The 17,788-nt window shown below is 36.1% G+C and overlaps 1 protein-coding gene across 1 annotated transcript; it reads left to right on the top strand.

The window, feature by feature from the left end:
- Positions 1-7,640: 7,640 nt before the first annotated feature.
- Positions 7,641-15,751, top strand: LOC140679262 (zinc finger protein 703-like). Its single transcript, XM_072914323.1, has 2 exons — positions 7,641-8,157; positions 13,650-15,751. The coding sequence occupies exons 1-2, from the start codon at positions 7,900-7,902 to the stop codon at positions 15,105-15,107; spliced, it is 1,716 nt and encodes a 571-aa protein (XP_072770424.1). The 5' UTR covers positions 7,641-7,899; the 3' UTR covers positions 15,108-15,751.
- The last annotated feature ends 2,037 nt before the right edge of the window (positions 15,752-17,788 follow it).

Raw genomic sequence — 17,788 nt, 5'->3', positions numbered from 1 at the left:
CATTACAACTTGGGTTGTACGGTATACCAGTACTAATGTAGTACCGCAACACTAATGAATCATTTACTAAAAAAGTACCGGTTCAGCGCATTAAAGGGGTCATGTTATTATTAATTTTTTTCTAAATGTAAAAGACTTCCTTGTGGTCTACATAACATGTAATGGTGGTTCTTTGGTCAAAATGTTGCATAGATGATGTTTTACAGATCATCTGCAAGTCGTTTTCTGACAGTCGCTTCAGGATGCGCCCTTTTGTGGGCGGTCTTATTTACGTGGCTCACCTTCGACAGCGTCTTCTCCCCGTCATCTTTGTTGTAGCGGTGTAGCGTGCAAGGACGGTAGTGGAAGAAGTGTCAAAAGATGGAGCTAACTGTTTTAATGACATTCAGACTTTACTTCCATCAATAACGGAGCAGCATCTCCTCATCCGGAAACAACAACAAAACCGGAAATGTGTCCCGTGAAAAAACGTCCGACTGGCACTCTCTCATAACTAAAGTTCCTTGGGTGAATAATGTAAACTCACTACACCGGTATGTTTTAGCGCTTTCATAGCGAGTTTATATATAACTTTATATAAAAGTAATAACTTTATATTACTTTGTATTAGAAATGGCAACAGTGGAGGATGAATGTGCCATAACAAGAAGGTAGAGAAAAACAAGAAGCTTATCGACTATGGCATCACCACAGACTACAAAGGCGGAAGGGTGCAATTTTTCAGGATTTATGCAGATCCCAAATACAGATCAGCAGGTACCAGAAGGTAAGAAAAGTTGCTTTTGCATAATATTGAGAAACAAAAAGCCAGATATTATGTCTTACCTTATACACACACACCATAATAATACTCCTATATTGAAGCACAGTACAATCCATCAAGCGGTGCGGCTTCATAGCTTACCAAAGTCGTACTAAAACATTTTCAGGGATTTTTGAGCGCCGTGTGTAATGTTCTATATTTTCAATGGAACATATAAAATGTTGGTGTTGTTTACTTGAGTCATATTGCCATCATAGTGCAGTCTACACGTATCTCTTATGTTTGACTGCCATCTACTGGTCACACTTATCATTACACTATGTACCAAATAAAATTGCTTCAAGGTCGGTAAGCAAAACCAGAATTATTCCATACATGACTTTCAACCATAACCAAGCATGCATCACTATAGCTCTTGTCTCAAAGTAGGTGTACTGTCACCACCTGTCACATCACACCGTGACTTATTTGGAGTTTTTTGCAGTTTTCCTATGTGTCGTGTTTTAGTTCTTGTCTTGCGCTCCTATTTAAGTGGCTTTTCCTGTTTTGTTGGTGTTTTCCTGTAGTGAATTATATTTATATAGTGCTTTTCTATCATTTCAATTCTATACATGCGTACATACATACATTGATTGATGCTCCACAGTAAGTCTTTGCTGTCGTCCAGCATTCTGTTTTTGTTTACTCTGTAGCAAGTTAGGTTTTAGTTTAATTGATTAGTTTAGTTTGTTTGTCATGTCATGTTCGCATGTACTTTGTGGACGCCGTCTTGGCTCCACAGTAAGTGTTTGCTGTCGTCCAGCATTCTGTTTGTGTTTACTTTGTAGCGAGTTAGGTTTTAGTTTGATTGATTAGTTTAGTTTGATCGACATGTCATGTTCGGATGTACTTTGTGGACACCGTCTTGGCTCCACAGTAAGTCTTTGCTGTTGTCCAGCATTCTGTTTTTGTTGACTTTGTAGCGAGTTAGGTTTTAGTTTCGTTCTGCAAAGCCACCGCTAAGCTTCAATGCCTTTTCTTAGGGGCACTCACCTTGTGTGCTTACGGACTGTATCCCTGCAGACTGTATATTGATCTATTTTGATATATCAATCAATCAATCAATGTTTATTTATATAGCCCTAAATCACAAGTGTCTCAAAGGGCTGCAAATATATGTATGTGCGTATATATAATATAGGAGCCACAAATATTAATAACAGAAAGAAACAACCCTTTTGTGTGAATGAGTGTAAATGAGTGTAAATGGGGGAGGGAGGTTTTTTGGGTTGGTGTACTAATTGTAAGTGAGGGAACTCAATCAATAAAGTTCTATCTTGTGTTTTTTATGTTGATTTAATAAATTAGAAAAAAAAAAATAGTTTTTCTTGTGCAGCCCGGTACCAATCGATCAATAAAGTACTATCTTGTGTTGTTTATGTTGATTTAATAAATTAGAAAAATGAATAAATAAATAAAAATGTATTCTTGTGCGGCCCGGTACCAATCGATCAATAAAGTACTATTTTGTGTTTTTTTATGTTGATTTAATAAATTAGAAAAAAAATAAATAAATAAATAAATTATTCTTGTGCGGCCCGGTACCAATCGATCAATAAAGTACTATCTTGTGTTTTTTATGTTGATTTAATAAATTAGAAAAAATTAAAAATTAAAAATTAAAATTTCTTGTGCGGCCCGGTACCAATCGATCAATAAAGTACTATCTTGTGTTTTTTATGTTGATTTAATAAATTAGAAAAAAAAATTAAAAAATAAAAATGTATTCTTGTGCGGCCCGGTACCAATCGATTAATAAAGTACTATCTTGTGTTTTTTATGTTGATTTAATAAATTGGAAGAAAAAAATAAAAAATAAAAATGTATTCTTGTGCAGCCCGGTACCAATCGATCAATAAAGTACTATCTTGTGTTTTTTATGTTGATTTAATAAATTAGAAAAAATCAAAAACAATTAAAATGTTTTTCTTGTGCGGCCCGTGTTGGCCCTGCGATGAGGTGGCGACTTGTCCAGGGTGTACCCCGCCTTCCGCCCGATTGTAGCTGAGATAGGCTCCAGCGCCCCCCGCGACCCCGGAGGGAATAAGCGGTAGAAAATGGATGGATGGATGGGCCCGGTACCAATCGATCAATAAAGTACTATCTTGTGTTTTTTATGTTGATTTAATAAATTAGAAAAAATAAAACAATTGTTTTTCTTGTGCGGCCCGGTACCAATCGATCAATAAAGTACTATCTTGTGTTTTTTATGTTGATTTAATAAATTAGAAAAAATTTAAAATAAAAAAAAATGTATTCTTGTGCGGCCCGGTACCAATCGATCAATAAAGTACTATCTTGTGTTTTTATGTTGATTTAATAAATTAGAAAAAAAAAAAAAAAAAAAAAGTTTTTCTTGTGCGGCCCGGTACCAATCGATCAATAAAGTACTATCTTGTGTTTTTTATGTTGATTTAATAAATTAGAAAAAATAAAAAATAAAATGTTCTTGTGCGGCCCGGTACCAATCGATCAATAAAGTACTATCTTGTGTTTTTTATGTTGATTTAATAAATTTAAAAAATAAATAAATAAATAAAAATGTTTTCTTGTGCGGCCCGGTACCAATCGATCAATAAAGTACTATCTTGTGTGTTTTATGTTGATTTAATAAATTAGAAAAAAATAAATAAATAAATTGTTTTTCTTGTGCGGCCCGGTACCAATCGATCAATAAAGTACTATCTTGTGTTTTTTATGTTGATTTAATAAATTTAAAAAAAAATAAATAAATAAAAATGTTTTCTTGTGCGGCCCGGTACCAATCGATCAATAAAGTACTATCTTGTGTGTTTTATGTTGATTTAATAAATTAGAAAAAAATAAATAAATAAATTGTTTTTCTTGTGCGGCCCGGTACCAATCGATCAATAAAGTACTATCTTGTGTTTTTTATGTTGATTTAATAAATTAGAAAAAAATAAAAATAAAAAAAATGTTTTTCTTGTGTGGCCCGGTACCAATCGATCAATAAAGTACTATCTTGTGTGTTTTATGTTGATTTAATAAAATTTGAAAAAATAAAAAATAAAAAATAAATGTTTTTTTTGCGGCCCGGTCGGTACCAATCGATCAATAAAGTACTATCTTGTGTTTTTTATGTTGATTTAATGAAGTAGGAAAAAAAATAAAATAAAAATAAATTGTTTTTCTTGTGCGGCCCGGTACCAATCGATCAATAAAGTACTATCTTGCGTTTTTTATGTTGATTTAATAAATTAGAAAAAATTCAAAATAAATAAAAAAATGTATTCTTGTGTGGCCCGGTACCAATCGATCAATAAAGTACTATCTTGTGTTTTTTATGTTGATTTAATAAATTAGAAAAAATAAAAAATAAAAAAAAAGTGTTTTTTTTGTGCGGCCCGGTACCAATCGATCAATAAAGTACTATCTTGTGTTTTTTATGTTGATTTAATAAATTAGAAAAAATAAAAAAATTGTTTTTCTTGTGCGGCCCGGTACCAATCGATCAATAAAGTACTATCTTGTGTTTTATGTTGATTTAATAAATTAGAAAAAATTAAAAATTAAAAAAAAATGTATATTTGTGCGGCCCGGTACCAATCGATCAATAAAGTACTATCTTGTGTTTTTTTATGTTGATTTAATAAATTAGAAAAAAAAAAAAATAATAAAAAAAATTTCTTGTGCGGCCCGGTACCAATCGATCAATAAAGTACTATCTTGTGTTTTTTATGTTGATTTAATAAATTAGAAAAAATAAAAAAATGGTTTTTCTTGTGCGGCCCGGTACCAATCGATCAATAAAGTACTATCTTGTGTTTTTTATGTTGATTTAATAAATTAGAAAAAAATAAAAATTGAAAAAAAAATGTATATTTGTGCGGCCCGGTACCAATCGATCAATAAAGTACTATCTTGTGTTTTTTTATGTTGATTTAATAAATCAGAAAAAATAAAAAAAATGTTTTTCTTGTGCGGCCCGGTACCAATCGATCAATAAAGTACTATCTTGTGTTTGTTATGTTGATTTAATAAATTAGAAAAAATTAAAAAAAAATTAAAAAATTTCTTGTGCGACCCGGTACCAATCGATCAATAAAGTACTATCTTGTGTTTTTTATGTTGATTTAATAAATTAGAAAAAATTAAAAATTAAAAAAAAATGTATATTTGTGCGGCCCGGTACCAATCGATCAATAAAGTACTATCTTGTGTTTTTTTTATGTTGATTTAATAAATCAGAAAAAATAAAAAAAATGTTTTTCTTGTGCGGCCCGGTACCAATCGATCAATAAAGTACTATCTTGTGTTTGTTATGTTGATTTAATAAATTAGAAAAAATAAAAAAATTAAAATTAAAATTTTCTTGTGCGACCCGGTACCAATCGATCAATAAAGTACTATCTTGTGTGTTTTATGTTGATTTAATAAATTAGAAAAAAATAAATAAATAAATTGTTTTTCTTGTGCGGCCCGGTACCAATCGATCAATAAAGTACTATCTTGTGTTTTTTATGTTGATTTAATAAATTAGAAAAAAAAAAAAAAAAAAATGTTTTTCTTGTGTGGCCCGGTACCAATCGATCAATAAAGTACTATCTTGTGTGTTTTATGTTGATTTAATAAAATTTGAAAAAATAAAAAATAAAAAATAAATGTTTCTTGTGCGGCCCGGTCGGTACCAATCGATCAATAAAGTACTATCTTGTGTTTTTTATGTTGATTTAATAAAGTAGGAAAAAAAAAAAAAAAAAAAAAAATTGTTTTTCTTGTGCGGCTCGGTACCAATCGATCAATAAAGTACTATCTTGCGTTTTTTATGTTGATTTAATAAATTAGAAAAAATTCAAAATAAATAAAAAAAATGTATTCTTGTGCGGCCCGGTACCAATCGATCAATAAAGTACTATCTTGTGTTTTTTATGTTGATTTAATAAATTGGAAAAAATAAAAAATAAAAAAAATGTTTTTCTTGTGCGGCCCGGTACCAATCGATCAATAAAGTACTATCTTGTGTTTTTTATGTTGATTTAATAAATTAGAAAAAAATAAAAATTGAAAAAAAAATGTATATTTGTGCGGCCCGGTACCAATCGATCAATAAAGTACTATCTTGTGTTTTTTTATGTTGATTTAATAAATCAGAAAAAATAAAAAAAATGTTTTTCTTGTGCGGCCCGGTACCAATCGATCAATAAAGTACTATCTTGTGTTTGTTATGTTGATTTAATAAATTAGAAAAAATTAAAAAAAAATTAAAAAATTTCTTGTGCGACCCGGTACCAATCGATCAATAAAGTACTATCTTGTGTTTTTTATGTTGATTTAATAAATTAGAAAAAATTAAAAATTAAAAAAAAATGTATATTTGTGCGGCCCGGTACCAATCGATCAATAAAGTACTATCTTGTGTTTTTTTTATGTTGATTTAATAAATCAGAAAAAATAAAAAAAATGTTTTTCTTGTGCGGCCCGGTACCAATCGATCAATAAAGTACTATCTTGTGTTTGTTATGTTGATTTAATAAATTAGAAAAAATAAAAAAATTAAAATTAAAATTTTCTTGTGCGACCCGGTACCAATCGATCAATAAAGTACTATCTTGTGTGTTTTATGTTGATTTAATAAATTAGAAAAAAATAAATAAATAAATTGTTTTTCTTGTGCGGCCCGGTACCAATCGATCAATAAAGTACTATCTTGTGTTTTTTATGTTGATTTAATAAATTAGAAAAAAATAAAAATAAAAAAATGTTTTTCTTGTGTGGCCCGGTACCAATCGATCAATAAAGTACTATCTTGTGTGTTTTATGTTGATTTAATAAAATTTGAAAAAATAAAAAATAAAAAATAAATGTTTCTTGTGCGGCCCGGTCGGTACCAATCGATCAATAAAGTACTATCTTGTGTTTTTTATGTTGATTTAATAAAGTAGGAAAAAAAAAAAAAAAAAAAATTGTTTTTCTTGTGCGGCCCGGTACCAATCGATCAATAAAGTACTATCTTGCGTTTTTTATGTTGATTTAATAAATTAGAAAAAATTCAAAATAAATAAAAAAATGTATTCTTGTGCGGCCCGGTACCAATCGATCAATAAAGTACTATCTTGTGTTTTTTATGTTGATTTAATAAATTGGAAAAAATAAAAAATAAAAAAAATGTTTTTCTTGTGCGGCCCGGTACCAATCGATCAATAAAATACTATCTTGTGTTTTTATGTTGATTTAATAAACCAGAAAAAATAAAAAAAATGTTTTTCTTGTGCGGCCCAGTACCAATCGATCAATAAAGTACTATCTTGTGTTTTTTATGTTGATTTAATAAATTAGAAAAAATAAAAAATAAATAAAATGTTTTTCTTGTGCGGCCCGGTACCAATCGATCAATAAAGTACTATCTTGTGTTTTTTATGTTGATTTAATAAAATTTGAAAAAATAAAAAATAAATGTTTCTTGTGCGGCCCGGTCGGTACCAATCGATCAATAAAGTACTATCTTGTGTTTTTTATGTTGATTTAATAAATTAGAAAAAATAAAAAAATAAAAAATAAAATTTTCTTGTGCGGCTCGGTACCAATCGATCCACGGACTGGTACCGGGTCGCTACCCGGTGGTTGGGAACCACTGCTGTATAGTACAGAGATTACTGTGTGAATGATGAGATCACACATACATAAGGCAGAGGCCATGAGGTTAACCACGCCTCCTCCTGTGGCCGCGCCCCTTTTTGTGCGATACCCCTCTTCTGATTGGACGAGAGCTGCTCCCTGAGAAAGAGCCTCCCCGCCCATCCCGCAGCCGAGCAAGACGTGAGGGAGAGCGGACATCCGCAGCAGTTCGGACGGAGAAGCGCACCCCGGAGCACGTCGTCGTTCTTTCCTTTTTCGGGAATATTCTTCTTTATAGACATGGTGGCTTTTCTTTTTTAACCCCGGATCCAGGATTATGTTAAAATAATCACCTTGTTAAAGGATGCCGCGTATTTCCCTATAAATATTACGTGGTTCCGCATTGCGCACCAGCCATATTTTGGATTAACGTACATTTCCTTTTTTTTTCTTTTTTTTTCTTATAAATAATTTGTTTGTATATTCCACAAGTTCTTCCTTCCGCACTTCTGGATCCCCCGATGAGAGATCTCACCGGCGGCTTCAGGTTTTTACGCAGCGAGTCCCCGGATCGTAACGCCCGCGGCGGTGTCCCCGGTCCCCGCCGAACCGGAGCGCAGAGTCCGAGCCCCGAGTCTTGTTGTCCCTGCCCGTTCGAGCCGTCGCGCCAGGACAAAAGACTCCCCGTCAGGATTGTCAAGATGTTGACGGCGCACAGCGGCCATTTGCTCCACCCGGAGTACCTCCAACCTCTCCAGTCCGCTCCAGTCAGCATCGAGGTGAGAAAGAAGCACATTAATTAAAAATAAAAAAATAAAATAAATAAAAAGTTCGACCTTTTGTAAAAACCTCACCCAAATTTTTCAAAAGAAAAACATAGCATCTGTAAGACAGGTATGCATGCGTAATTAACTGCAAAGTGACTCATAATTAATAGTATTACATGTCATACCAATATCATTGTGTGAATGCTCCAAAACATTCACACCAAAATGCATCTATTTATTATTCTTATAGTGTGAATGCTCCAACTTATTATCCTTCTTCCACATTTTTCACCCAACTTATTCGGGAATCGAATTCCAAAAATCCCCGGATTTCCCAGAATTCCAGCTTTCCCGGGACATTTGGTAAATGGTAAATGGGTTGTACTTGTATAGCGCCTTTCTACCTTTTTAAGGAACTCAAAGCGCTTTGACACTAATTCCACATTCACCCATTCACACACAGATTTTTCCCATTCAAAATGAATCGGGGCCACTTTTCCAAACTTCCGCTATTTCCGCATTTTTCAACCTATTCAGAAACCGTTCCTCCTTCAACCCATTCCACCATTCTGGAAATTCAAACGATCATTTTTCCAATTTAAAAAATATTCCAGGATTTTCCAGAATTCCTGCTTTCCCAAAGCCTTATTTGCACCCTTTTTGACATTTAAACTATCATTTTTCCAATTTAAAAAAAATTCCAGGATTTTCCAGAATTCCTGCTTTCCCAAAGCCTTATTTGCACCCTTTTTGACATTTAAACTATCATTTTTCCCATTTAAAAAAAATTCCAGGATTTTCCAGAATTCCGGCTTTTCCAAAGCCTTATTTGCACCCTTTTTTACATTTAAACTATCATTTTTCCAATTTAAAAAAAAATTCCAGGATTTTCCAGAATTCCTGCTTTCCCAAAGCCTTATTTGCACCCTTTTTGACATTTAAACTATCATTTTTCCAATTTAAAAAAAATTCCAGGATTTTCCAGAATTCCTGCTTTCCCAAACCCTTATTTGCACACTTTTTGACATTTAAACTATCATTTTTCCAATTTACAAAAAAAATTCCAGGATTTTCCAGAATTCCTGCTTTCCCAAAGCCTTATTTGCACGCTTTTTGACATTTAAACTATCATTTTTCCAATTAAAAAAAAATTCCAGGATTTTCCAGAATTCCTGCTTTCCCAAAGCCTTATTTGCACCCTTTTTGACATTTAAACTATCATTTTTCCAATTTAAAAAAAATTCCAGGATTTTCCAGAATTCCTGCTTTCCCAAAGCCTTATTTGCACCCTTTCTGACATTTAAACTATAATTTTTCCAATTAAAAAAAAATTCCAGGATTTTCCAGAATTCCTGCTTTCCCAAAGCCTTATTTGCACCCTTTTTGACATTTAAACTATCATTTTTCCAATTTAAAAAAAAATCCAGGATTTTCCAGAATTCCTGTTTTCCCAAAGCCTTATTTGCACCCTTTTTGACATTTAAACTATCATTTTTCCAATTTAAAAAACATTCCAGGATTTTCCAGAATTCCTGCTTTCCCAAAGCCTTATTTGCACCCTTTTTGACATTTAAACTATCATTTTTCCAATTAAAAAAAAATCCAGGATTTTCCAGAATTCCTGCTTTCCCAAAGCCTTATTTGCACACTTTTTGACATTTAAACTATAATTTTTCCAATTTAAAAAAAAATCCAGGATTTTCCAGAATTCCTGCTTTCCCAAAGCCTTATTTGCACCCTTTTTGACATTTAAACTATCATTTTTCCAATTTAAAAAAAATTCCAGGATTTTCCAGAATTCCTGCTTTCCCAAAGCCTTATTTGCACCCTTTTTGACATTTAAACTATCATTTTTCCAATTAAAAAAAAAAATTCCAGGATTTTCCAGAATTCCTGCTTTCCCAAAGCCTTATTTGCACCCTTTTTGACATTTAAACTATCATTTTTCCAATTTAAAAAAAAATCCAGGATTTTCCAGAATTCCTGCTTTCCCAAAGCCTTATTTGCACCCTTTTTGACATTTAAACTATCATTTTTCCAATTTAAAAAAAAATTCCAGGATTTTCCAGAATTCCTGCTTTCCCAAAGCCTTATTTGCACCCTTTTTGACATTTAAACTATCATTTTTCCAATTTAAAAAAAATTCCAGGATTTTCCAGAATTCCTGCTTTCCCAAAGCCTTATTTGCACCCTTTTTGACATTTAAACTATCATTTTTTCCAATTTAAAAAAAAATCCAGGATTTTCCAGAATTCCTGCTTTTCCAAAGCCTTATTTGCACCCTTTTTGACATTTAAACTATCATTTTTCCAATTTAAAAAAAATTCCAGGATTTTCCAGAATTCCTGCTTTCCCAAAGCCTTATTTGCACCCTTTTTGACATTTAAACTATCATTTTTCCAATTTAAAAAAAGATCCAGGATTTTCCAGAATTCCTGCTTTCCCAAAGCCTTATTTGCACCCTTTTTGACATTTAAACTATCATTTTTCCAATAAAAAAAAAAAAATCCAGGATTTTCCAGAATTCCTGCTTTTCCAAAGCCTTATTTGCACCCTTTTTGACATTTTTCAACGCATTTCAACCGTTCTACCGTCAAAACATTCCTCTTAATTACGGAAAAAAAAACAAAGTTGTTTTTTTTAACTGGAACAATTCCCGGTTTTCCCGAAATTCCAGAATTCCGTAATACAATTTCTCAATTCAACTTGTTACTACTTCAATATTTCTCGACCGATTTGAAAAATTCCAACACCAACCATTTCAACTCATTCAGACCATTCAAGTCTTTTACCATTCCAAATTTTGGGGAATTTCCCATTGAAATCAATGGGAAATTCTTCAAAGTTCCACAACTACCACCTTTTTCAACCGATTCAAACCATTCCTCCTTCAACACATTCCACCTTTGGAAAGTCAAACTATAATTTTAGTTCCAAAAGATTCCAGGATTTTCCAGAATTCCTGCTTTTCCAAAGCCCTATATCCACCCTTTTTTCTGGCGACTACTCCTTCCACATTTTTCAACGCATTTCAACCGTTCTACCGTCAAAACATTTCTCTTAATCAGGACAAAAAAGGAAGTTTTTTTTTTAACTGGAAAAATTCCCGGTTTTCCCGAAATTCTGTAATACCATTTCGCAATTCAATATGTTACTACTTCAACATTTCTCCAACGATTTGAAAAATTCAACACCAACCATTTCAACTCATTCAGACCATTCAAGTCTTTTACCATTCCCAAATTTTGGGGAATTTCCCTTTGAAATCAATGGGAAATTCTTCAAAGTTCCCACAACTACCACCCTTTTCAACCGATTCAAACCATTCCTCCTTCAACACATTCCACCATTCTGGAAAGTCAAACTATAATTTTAGTTCCAAAAAATTCCAGGATTTTCCAGAATTCTTGCTTTTCCAAAGCCCTATATCCACCCTTTTTTCTGGCGACTACTCCTTCCACATTTTTCAACGCATTTCAACTGTTCCACCGTCAAAACATTCCTCTTAATCAGGACAAAAAAGAAAGTTGTTTTTTGAACTGTAAAAATTCCCGGTTTTCCAGAAATTCTGTATTAGCATTTCACAATTCAATATGTTACTACTTCAACATTTCTCCAACGATTTGAAAAAATTCAACACCAACCATTTCAACTCATTCAGACCATTGAAGTCTTTTACCATTCACAAATTTTGGAGAATTTCCCTTTGAAATCAATGGGACATTCTTCAAAGTTCCACAACTACCACCTTTTTCAACCGATTCAAACCATTCCACCTTCAACACATTCACCATCTTGGAAATTTAAACTACCTTGTTTCCAATTTTTTTTAAATTCCAGGATTTTCCAGAATTCCTGCTTTTCCAAAGCCCCATTTCCACTCTTTTTTCTGGCGACTACTCCTTCCACATTTTTCAACACAAAAAAACAGGAAAAATTCCCGTTTTTCCCAAAATTCTGTAATACCATTTCTCAATTCAACGTGTTACTACTTCAACATTTCTCCACCGATTTGAAAAAAAATAAAAACACCAACCATTTCAACTCATTCGGACCATTCAAGTTTCTTTTTACCATTTTCAAAAACAATTCCCACTTTTACCGAAATTCCCATTTTTTTCTGAAATTCCCATTGAAATGAATGGAACATTCTTCAAACTTCCACAATTCCCGCATCCTTCAACCCATTCAAACCATTCCACCTTTAACACATTCCACCATTCTGGAAATTCAAACTATCATTTCTCCAAGTTCCGAAGAATTCCGGGATTTTCCAGAATTCCTGCTTTTCCAAAGCCCCATTTTCACCTTTTTTTCTGGCGACTACTCCTTCCACATTTTTCAACGCATTTCAACCGTTCTACCGTCAAAACATTCCTCTTAATCAGGACAAAAAATGAAAAAATTCCCGGTTTTCCCGAAAATCTGTAATACCATTTTTCAATTCAATATGTTACTACTTCAACATTTCCCCACCGATTTGAACAATTTCAACACCAACCATTTCAACTCATTTGGACCATTCAAGTTTTTTTTTTTACCATTCTCAAAAAAAATCCCGCATTTCCCGACATTCCCAATTTTTTTTTAAATTCCCATTGAAATGAATGGGACATTCTTCAAACTTCCACAATTCCCACATTCTTCAATCCATTCCACCTTCAACACATTCCACCATTCTGGAAATTCAAACTACCTTTTTTCCAAGTTAAAAAAAAATTCCCGATTTTCCCGAAATTCCCTAATACCATTTACTATTTCAACATTTCAATTCCAACACCACCCAATTCAGGTAATTCCTGCTCCTAATCATTTTCAAAAATTCCCGATTTTCCCGAAATTCCCTAATACCATTTACTATTTCAACAATTTCATTCCAACACCAACCAATTCAGGTAATTCATGCTCCTAATCATTTTCAAAAATTCCCGATTTTCCCAAAATTCCCTAATAGAATTTACTATTTCAACAATTCCATTCCAACACCAACCAATTCAGGTAATTCATGCTCCTAATCATTTTCAAAAAATCCCGCTTTTCCCAAATTTCCAGGAAGTACCCATTGAAATGAATGGGACATTTTTTCCGAGTTTTTCAACTTATTCAAACCATTCCAAAATTAACACATTCCACTCATCCCGGACATTCAACCTAACACTTTCCCAAGTTTCAAACTAAATTCCCATTTTCCTGGAAATTGAAACTCTTCAACATTCAAACCATTTCTACATTCACCCTACATCCCATTAGCTTTTCAGTTCAGCGTCAGCTCTCCAACATTCAAACTATTCTTACATTCATACTACATTCTTTCAGCATTTCACTTCAACTTCAGCATTGGAGCATTCCTTCAGGAATGGTCTCTTCTAGTTATATGTACATTATAGTTTTTTCCTTGTAACTTAACTCCCGTCTCCTGCCGTTATGTTCCCATGCATACTTTTGTACTGCTCACTATAGTTTAATGGTGCAATATAAAAAATATGGATTTTTCTTCTTTGCAGCTGGATGCCAAGAAGAGTCCTTTAGCTCTGCTGGCTCAGACCTGCTCTCAAATTGGCAAACCGGAGCCTGCCTCCTCTTCCAAGCTGGCCTCCCTCTCCTCAGGCAGTTTGGCAGACAAGGACTCTTCAAGCCGGTCCTCCAAGCCCGGAGAGCAGCACCAGTCCTCCGAGGACAAATCCAGCTTCAAACCTTACTCCAAGTCGTCGGGCGACGGCCGTAAAGAAGTTCAAGGATCGAAGGGGACTTCGGAAAAACCCTTCAGAGCGGCCAATGGGAGCTTAAATAATGGCAGCGGCTCTTGTTTGTCTTTTCCTCCCCATTCCAAATCACCGAGCTCCCCTGCGCCGCACGCACAGAACCAGCCTCACAGACAGAGCCATTCCCCCTCCACACAGCCGCTGCCACACTCTCAGGACAGCAAACCTGCCAGTTTAGAGCAAGCCTGTTCAGACATTAATGGTGCTGATAAAAAAGACTCGGATGCGACTAAGTCGAGCGTGGACGGCGCTCATTTGGCCAACTCCAGCCACATGCGAGCCAGCGCCAATTCCAGTAACGCCAGCTCTGCCAGCAGTCCGCGGCCTGAGAGCAAGGCCGACCCGCAGGCCTCGTCTCAGGCTAACCTGGTCTCCTCGCACATTGCCCCGGTCTCCCCTTTCAAACAAGGACATTCCGTCTTCCCATTGCCTCCGGCGTCTATGGGCTACCACGGTTCTATCGTGGGAGCCTACGCAGGTTACCCCTCGCAGTTTGCTTTGGATCATACCAAGACTAGTTTGGGGTTAGGACTTCCAAGTAAACACCCCAGTTCTAGCCCGCCATCGTTGATGCAGGGCTTGTGTCGGGACCCTTACTGTCTGACGTACCCCAACGCACATCACTTAGGAGGAAGTAACTGTTCCACCTGTGTCCATGACCCCTCCAGCCTTAAGTCGGGTTTCCCCCTAGTCTACCCATCACACCACCTGCACTCTTTGCACTCCAACGCCTTGTCTTCCAGCACCACCCCTTCCCTCTCACACCCCCTCTACACATATGGTTTCATGGTCCCCAATGAGTCCCTACCCCACGCATGCAACTGGGTGTCTGTGGGAGGCCCTTGCGACAAGAGGTTCTCCACGTCCGAGGAGCTGCTGGCCCACTTGCGTACCCACACAGCTCTGCCAGGGATGGTGGACAGCAAGCTCTTGTCAGCCTATCCTTCTTCCATTTCATCCACAGCCTCTTGCCATCTTCATCTGCCACCACACAGCAGCCCAGGCTCCCTGCCCAGCTCCTTCGCTCTGAGAGGATCCCCTGGTTTAGGCCTGGCTCGCTACCACCCCTACAGCAAATCCCACCTGCCTGGAGCCCCCGGGCTTCCCATGCCATCCCTACCCTCCTCATCAGCCTACTACTCCCCATACGCGCTCTACAGCCAGAGACTGGGCTCAGCTTCAGCCCTTGGATACCAGTGATGTCATAAATAACGTCCGCAGACCGGCTTGAACTCTCCAGAGCGACCCCCCCGCCCCCGAAGATAGATTCTAGAGAGCGGTTTCGTTTGGAATACCACCTGTTATATAGCCTCACAACTGGGACTAGTGCTCCAAAGGCAAAAGTGATGGATTATAATACCACACGGAGTCAGAATAGATTTAAAGATATTAATCATACCAATAAGCAGAGCTTGAACATGATGGTTTTGTTTTTCACCCAGAACTGAAAGTCTGTATTTATTTTTCACACAAATGCTTGCAATTCAACTCTGGGGTGCATTTTTACCGTCCAAATACATAAAAAATACAAAAAATATTACCATAATGCCTACAGTATGTCACACTCTAAAAAATAAATGTCTTGCACCATAATGCTTTATCCTGGGGGGCATCTTTTTTTTGTCATCTTTTTTAAGGCTTTGGAGAAGTGCATGTCCACTTGAACATTGCTATTATTTTTATTTGTAAATATGCAAAGATGTAATATTTTTTCAAGCCTATGCCGGGTAATAGTTCGGGTTCAAAATATAAAGTTGACAGGTCAAAACTGTTGATAAATGGCTGTACTATCCAACCAACAGGGCAAAGTCTTATTTTATTAAATAAATGATGATTGCATTGAACTTGTTTTCTCTCATTCTTACTACACATGTCAATATTGCCTTCATTTCCCAACTTCACTGACGGCTCTAAATGTCACGACTGGGACTATGGCGTGGGTTTTTTCTCCCGTGGTGCAAATGAACATTTGGACCAGACATGGCGTGAAGGTGAAGACATTATTTATTTTACACTAACAAAGGAACAAAAAGCGCGCTCAAGGCGGAAGTACAAACCTGACTAACGAAACAAAAAGACTTGCACGTGGGCAAAAAAACTATGGACGTGAACAAAAGTCGCTAACTGTGGCATGAATAGAAAAAACCTTACTTGACATGGCGTGAAGTGCGCAGATGTAAACAGAGTGAGAAGCAGAAAGTCAGGGGTATGATGTCGCCAGACAGCTTAAATAATAGTGACATGATTAAAGACAGGTGCGTGAGTCGTGAGGGCAGGTGAAAACTAATGGGTTGCTATGGTGACAAACAAGAGTGCGCAATGAGTCCAAACGTGGAACGGGTGAAACTAATGGGTAACTATGGAAACAAGACAAGGGAGTGAAAAGCCAGAAACTAAAGAGTCCAATAACAAAACAAAACATGACATGACTAAAACAAAACATGATTACACAGACATGACACTAAAAAGTTGTTATTTATATTCTACAAATAACTCATGTATGTATTTTTTTTTTTTAGGTCTATCCATCATTATGTTGTAATACAGGGCTGTCAAACTCATTTCAGCTCAGGGTCCACATAGAAATCTATTCCCAAGTGGGCCGGACTGGTAAAATCATGGCATGATAACTTAGAAATAAAGACAACTTCAGATTGTTTAAAAATAGAACGAGCACAACCTGAAAACATACAAATCATAATGTATTTGTTTTTGTTGACACTTACATGTCGCTGGTCATAGTATTGTCATGATCTGTGGTCTGGATCATGTTTTTGTTATATTCAGTTAGTTTTAAGACTCCATAGTTCCTGTTTTTGTGCACCCTTGTTTGTTTTAGTTTCCATGGCGACTTATTAGTTTCACCTGCCTCTGGTGTTCGGGACACGCACCTGCTCTAATCAAGAGACCATTATTTAAAGGGGAACATTATCACCAGACCTATGTAAGCGTCAATATATACCTTGATGTTGCAGAAAAAAGACCATATATTTTTTTAACCGATTTCCGAACTCTAAATGGGTGAATTTTAGCGAATGACGTCACAACGATGCGTCACATCGGGAAGCAATCCGCCATTTTCTCAAACACCGAGTCAAATCAGCTCTGTTATTTTCCGTTTTTTCGACTGTTTTCCGACCTTGGAGACATCATGCCTCGTCGGTGTGTTGTCGGAGGGTGTAACAACACGAACAGGGACGGATTCAAGTTGCACCAGTGGCCCAAAGATGCGAAAGTGGCAAGAAATTGGACGTTTGTTCCGCACACTTTACCGACGAAAGCTATGCTACGACAGAGATGGCAAGAATGTGTGGATATCCTGCGACACTCAAAGCAGATGCATTTCCAACGATAAAGTCAAAGAAATCTGCCGCCAGACCCCCATTGAATCTGCCGGAGTGTGTGAGCAATTCAGGGACAAAGGACCTCGGTAGCACGGCAAGCAATGGCGGCAGTTTGTTCCCGCAGACGAGCGAGCTAAACCCCCTATCGACCCTAGCTTCCCTGGCCTGCTGACATCAACTCCAAAACTGGACAGATCAGCTTTCAGGAAAAGAGAGCGGATGAGGGTATGTCTACAGAATATATTAATTGATGAAAATTGGGCTGTCTGCACTCTCAAAGTGCATGTTGTTGCCAAATGTATTTTATATGCTGTAAACCTAGTTCATAGTTGTTAGTTTCCTTTAATGCCAAACAAACACATACCAATCGTTGGTTAGAAGGCGATCGACGAATTCGTCCTCGCTTTCTCCCGTGTCGCTGGCTGTCGTGTCGTTTTCGTCGGTTTCGCTTGCATACGGTTCAAACCGATATGGCTCAATAGCTTCAGTTTCTTCTTCAATTTCGTTTTCGCTACCTGCCTCCACACTACAACCATC

Source organism: Nerophis lumbriciformis, linkage group LG12 (genome assembly GCF_033978685.3).
Source record: "Nerophis lumbriciformis linkage group LG12, RoL_Nlum_v2.1, whole genome shotgun sequence".
NCBI classification, from domain to species: domain Eukaryota; kingdom Metazoa; phylum Chordata; class Actinopteri; order Syngnathiformes; family Syngnathidae; genus Nerophis; species Nerophis lumbriciformis.
Note: the sequence above shows the minus strand (reverse complement) of the source record. Positions and strands in the feature narration are given on the sequence as shown.

What these genes read in the sequence shown, in the direction of transcription:
- LOC140679262 (XM_072914323.1), top strand. Translation starts at nt 7,900, where the DNA reads ATGAGAGATCTCACCGGCGGCTTCAGGTTTTTACGCAGCGAGTCCCCG. An exon ending in CCGCTCCAGTCAGCATCGAG is followed by an intron (nt 8,158 to 13,649) that starts GTGAGAAAGAAG and finishes TCTTCTTTGCAG; the next exon opens with CTGGATGCCAAGAAGAGTCC.